Source organism: Anopheles cruzii, unplaced genomic scaffold, assembly GCF_943734635.1.
Source record: "Anopheles cruzii unplaced genomic scaffold, idAnoCruzAS_RS32_06 scaffold01064_ctg1, whole genome shotgun sequence".
Lineage (NCBI taxonomy): Eukaryota > Metazoa > Arthropoda > Insecta > Diptera > Culicidae > Anopheles > Anopheles cruzii.
In genome coordinates this window covers 1627-6996 of record NW_026454649.1, presented here as the reverse complement: position 1 = coordinate 6996, position 5370 = coordinate 1627, and the positions used below count along the sequence as shown (strand labels likewise).

The 5370-nt window shown below is 50.8% G+C and overlaps 1 protein-coding gene across 1 annotated transcript; it reads right to left on the bottom strand.

Moving 5' to 3' along the window:
* Positions 1–201: 201 nt before the first annotated feature.
* Positions 202–1283, bottom strand: LOC128276382 (15-hydroxyprostaglandin dehydrogenase [NAD(+)]-like). Its single transcript, XM_053014845.1, has 4 exons — positions 1191–1283; positions 1008–1128; positions 510–939; positions 202–450 (listed from the first exon to the last, which is right to left on the bottom strand). The coding sequence occupies exons 1-4, from the start codon at positions 1281–1283 to the stop codon at positions 336–338; spliced, it is 759 nt and encodes a 252-aa protein (XP_052870805.1). The 3' UTR covers positions 202–335.
* Between the last annotated feature and the right edge of the window lie 4087 nt (positions 1284–5370).

The window sequence follows — 5370 nt, the reverse complement described above, 5'->3', positions numbered from 1 at the left end:
ACACAGAGCGCAATAAGGGACGTCCGAACGCAACGAATGACACACGACACACAGCCTCAAACGTTGGATAATATCAAAAGCGCACGATTTGTTAAAGTGATTTCATGTCTGCACAATTCAATGAGCGAAGCCAATGTATGGAGGAAGAAGCGTTGTCTACAAGCTGATATAATGGTCGATGATAGTAAATGTTGTCTTAATTGTCTTAACTATGTAGCGGGGCGTTTGCTTAAAGGTTATCCGCTATTGGTAAGGGTGTTTGATGCCACCGATTACGGGCTGATTGGCTGATGATGGATTGCTCAAGATGAAGTTGAAAATTAACGGGCGCACGCTTACAAACTGCAGTACGGTATCTCCTTCGGCGGTTTGCCCCCAGTCACACCCCAGATGGTTCCCGAGGGTGCATTTTTGATCAGCGGTATCAATTCTTTGGCCACGTGTTCCATCCTGAAAACAAAACGGAGAAATGCATCAAACCCATACACACACCGGATGGATGGTCTCACTTTTGCCACTGCACCCCTGTCATATCGAGCTCTTTGGCTTTCTCGAATGCCGGAACCATGAATCGTTTGTTGTGCGAGGAAGAGTTTTCTATTGGCCCCGGGCAGTACGCGAACGCTCGCACCTTCGTCTCATTGTAGTGAAACGGATCACCGCAGGCCTTGGTCAGCCCGAGGATGGCGTGCTTGGTGGCCGTGTAAATGGGAGTGGACAGCTGTGGTCTAAGGCTGACACCGGAGCCGATGTTCACCAACACACCACCGTGGCCGCCCCTTCCCGTGCCCATAAACTTCTGAGCCAACAGTGTGCCACGGATAGCCCCATTCAGGTTTACGTCCACCTCGAGCTCCCAAAAATTATCGTTCATTATTTCTGCGTTATTTATCACAATGTCGATTCCTTTCAGCATGCAGTCTGCGTACTCAAATGCCTCTGCGGTCAACGAGAAAGAGAGAAAGATTTGTTGAGACGCGCTTCTCGAGGACCCGCCGGATCCTTACCTTCAAACTGGATGTAATCCGTAACGTCACAGTGGAAAAACAATACGCGTGAACCGTACTGCTTCCCGAGTTCCTCCACCGCTAGCTCGCCGGCGTCGGAATCCAGATCACAAATCAGGACCTGAGACGAGGGTGGATGCATCGATTAGGGGTAAAGTCACGCAGCTACCGAGACCAGCTTACCTTAGCGCCATGCTTCAACAGTTCCTCACTGAAAGCCCTCCCTAACCCCGTGGCGGCACCGGTCACAAGAGCGGTTTTGTTTTTCAAATCCATCCTTGCCGTTTCGTGCGTGAGTTAGATATGCTGGCAATCAATTTAGCTCCTTGGCGATGGCCGAACACAAATGACCGCGTGCGCGTGGTTCGCCTACTGAGAGGGAGCCATTATGTTTCAGAGCCCGCGGAATCGTGCCGGGTACACAGGGAGAGAGCGAGCGAAAGGATGAAGGGCTGGCTACTACGTGTTTACAGGAGGAATTTAAGCGGTTTCGAATGACTCACGGAACTAGCCCCCACACCCACCCACGCGGAACACTCACAGACACACCCCGATGGAACTGGAAACTAAATCAACTCCACTTCGCACACGGGTTCTGGAGATAAATTGGGGGGGCTTGGAGAGGTTTCCACTAGCTGTGCAGAACACACACGGTACGCAAACGGAAGGAATTCAGCTATAACTATAACAGGAAGTGAAATTGGAGAAGGAAGTCCGCACCCAACAATCCACGATGCCCGTGGTCAGTCAGTCTGCGTGTCTTTTCTGTTGTGCAAAAACTGGGGAACACGCTACAAGTCGTTCACCCAATAGTCCTGCACACTAACACTAACGCAACAGGGCTCACGGAAGGATATCGGCGCACGGGATCACAATGAGATCCGGTGTGTTTCGTGCGTGCACCGGGGAGTCAAAAGAAGAGTAATGGGCCGAACAAGTTGATAAAATGGTTTGCCAAATTCACGTTTTGTTTCGCTTTTTCGCAGTTTTTCTCCTACATTTGGTGCCAGGACGGTGTTCATTCGCTGTGTGTGTCAGGCTCCAAAACGCTGAGCACGGAACAGCGGCAAAGCATGCGCAACAGAAACGGCGGGTGTGTGTGTGTCACTTGAAGAAGCACGTTTTTGTAGCACGTACGAATCCAATCGCTCAAACACTATCAATTTGATAATATCGCATTACATTGCGTTTAGATATAGAAGCAGCAAGATGTTTTCGTGTTATTGACCACCGATTTACTTTCCACAATTCAAACATGAGCATGATCCGTTTCCGGGCGAATAGTGCGACGGCGAACTGGCTTGATTGTGAATTGTGAACGATAAATTTTCTCTCCAAATTGTTTGTTTACCGGCGAAACGACCAAACAGTGCGGCGAGTTCCGACGGAACGAAAAGAGAAAGAGAGCGAGAAAGAGAGCGAGAAAGAGAGCGAACGCGAGAGAGAGTGATTCAGGACCGCACACGCAAAACGCCTTGCCTCGCGAAGCGCGGAGCGCAACACTCGGATTTTTAGGTGAACCGTTACGGTGTCTGTCCGCGCTGTAGCGCGTCGGTGTGCCGAGAAAGAATGACTTTTTCAAGCAATTGATCCCGGGCATTTTCCAGCCAAAACGCGTCTCGGTTAGTGTCGTGATAGGAAGTTTCTAACAATTGTCGTGCATCGCGTGCGGTGGCGTTTCCTCATCGTCATCATCATTAGTCCCATCGCGCGGGGATAGAACATCCGGCGGTGACGCGGACCATCCCGTTTCGGAATGTAAGTGCTCTCCGGGTACGTGAAGGGGCGACCGCCGCCTTCTTGTGCTTCTGGTGTGTAGTACAATCCCCGGGCTCCGTAACTCAACTTTCTTCTCGTTCGCTTGTTTCCCGTGCGTTGTTCTTTTTCCCATCTCACGACGCGCCCTCCGTGGTTGGGGCAGAAAAAGAAAACGCCTAACCACGGACACAAATCACCATCGCACTGTGGCGGCGAGTGTATGTGGCGTGCCGCGGCCGTTGCTTGACAGAATCCACCATTTTATTTCGGCGCCGCTTGTTTGTTTTGATCCGTATCGGTATCGGGCCAAGCAAAAAAACGGGTTCAGATCGAACGGCCCCCAGTGTGGTGCAGTGTATGGCGATACTTTCATTGATTGCACCGACGGAGTGAACCCGCGCCTGCCCGCGTTTCGTCGCGCATTTGTGTGTGTTTCCGGCTGTTGCTCCAACGGTTCGTGTGACGTTCTGACAGGCATCGAGTATCGATCGAGCGTGATCGTGTGATTGCATGCGATGCATTCACTTATGTAATGTCCCCCCCACCTCGAAGAGGCTCGTTGGGTGTATGGAAAGGATATCATCATCATCATCATCGTGGCCGCGATGATTGCTAGTGCGGATCAGCTTTCCCATCACCGGCGTGCCGAACCGTGCCGATGACATTGCAGGATGAAGTCACCTTTTTCCGATAACAAACACAGCGCAGCAGAAGATTATTTATACTCGCGATAGGGCGCTTTATCGGTCAGCTGCCGTTTGCATCATCATCATCATCAACGTCGTCACCATCATCCTAAAAGGTGTTCTCTTAATTTACAGCTCTCCAGCAGCGCGCACGGTGTTAATTAATTGTTTACGCGAAGCCCCCTACACCGTCACCGGTTAGCGATGGTGCGACAAAATAGTGCGTGATCGCGTTTTGATTGTTTCTCGGGTCCGCATCATAGTGTGCGAGTAGCAGCGGAAGGTGAAATGCGAGCAGTCTGTGCGGTTTCTAGGCGACCGGCAGTGTGAATGGGAAGAGTCAGAGTGCCCATGTGTGTTGATAAGTGTTTGTAGTTACACAATAAAAATTCGTGTGAGATCGTTCTTTTAACAAAGCTCGTCGCCAACTTTGTGTGTGTGTGTGTGCGTTCAGTGTTGTGTGTGTTCCGAATCCGCATTCCGAAACACAGGAGCAATACTCCAGGAAACCAGTCCACCAACGGATTGTGCAGTGTGTCCGCTTTTAAGCGTTTTTTATCATTTCCTTTCGGTTACTTGGGTGTTCGTTACGCAGCTTGCCATCTCGGAGACGCGCCCACACGCGGCGCCTAATCGGTCGGATCTAACGTGGAGCGCGCCTGGTAAGTTTGTGGTTCCACCACCAACAACTGTTGTGTTTTTTTGCAAACTAACCATCCAAAGGGCGTACTTTTGGCGTTAACTTGTGCGCGGGTGTTGCTTCTTACCGACCGTTCGGCGTAGCAGGCGGCGTTTTCTCCGCGACGGTGAAAATCGATACGGTGAAATAGCTTTCCTGTATGCGTGTATGTGTGTGTTTTTAAATTTTCTTTCTCGTCTTTCTTTTCTCTCAAACGCTCCCTACATTGGCCCCCGCGACCCCAGAAGGGGGGGGGGGGGGAAATATTACACCTGGACAAAACATACTCTACCGAAGTGCGCTGGGGCCGTCTCTCTCGCTCTGCCCGCAGCCACTCTCCTGATGATCACACATTTGCTCCCTGCTCTGCTAAAAACGGTTATGCTCTCGCGCTCCCGATTTGGAATCTCGCGTGCCACTTTATGATGTGTGTGCCACACGAGAGGAAAGTGGCCATCGGGAGGGGGATTAGTGCGCTTTTTTGCTTATTTTTCGCTGATCTCCGGTTGCGAGAGTGAGCGGTGAGCGAGCGAGAGAGAATACTTTCGGGAATCCCTGTTGCTTGGATCGCCCTTTTCTCTTGCCAATTTTTGACAGTTCGCGAATTGCTTGCTTTGCGTGCGTTTTGAACTTCTTCACACTCGAACACGACGATTGTTGGATGGTTTTTTGGACGGATGATGTCTTCCGATGCGATATATCTGGCTCCGGGTCCGGTTTGACCGCCATCGTTGAGGTAGGCTCATTAGACGGTTTTGCACGAACCCGAGCCCCTGATAAGAGAACCGGGCGGTGTCTGGCGGCATCGACAGCAACATAAAGAACCTTTGTTTAATGTTATGGTTTATGAAAGTTCAAGGACTTGCCCGGAGTTGGTGGCTCGTGTATGGCAAAATTTCAATCCCAGACGAGACGGTTGGCCTCGTCGGGGATTTCGCGATAAGCCGTCCGGCGGACAGCGGACCGCTGTGTGATGGTAGTCACGTGGCCCAACTGCGCCCTTGCCTGGAGTGTCCTTGATGAAAATGCCAAGTTGCCGCACCGGAATGGATGTTTGTATTAAAATGAAAGCTCTGACTTTCTTGTGCTGTTCAGTGGCTGGAACTGGCAAGCGAATAATATGGGTAATGTATCCAGAGACTAGAGACTTCCAGTATCGGACTTTTATTATAGTTTGAATTGAGTTTTTCCTCCACCAGTTGTGACCATACGCCGGATGCATCTTTTATCATCACCAGCC

What these genes read in the sequence shown, in the direction of transcription:
- LOC128276382 (XM_053014845.1), bottom strand. Translation starts at nt 1,283, where the DNA reads ATGGATTTGAAAAACAAAACCGCTCTTGTGACCGGTGCCGCCACGGGG. An exon ending in TGTTGAAGCATGGCGCTAAG is followed by an intron (nt 1,129 to 1,190) that starts GTAAGCTGGTCT and finishes CCCTCGTCTCAG; the next exon opens with GTCCTGATTTGTGATCTGGA. An exon ending in GGATTACATCCAGTTTGAAG is followed by an intron (nt 940 to 1,007) that starts GTAAGGATCCGG and finishes CGTTGACCGCAG; the next exon opens with AGGCATTTGAGTACGCAGAC.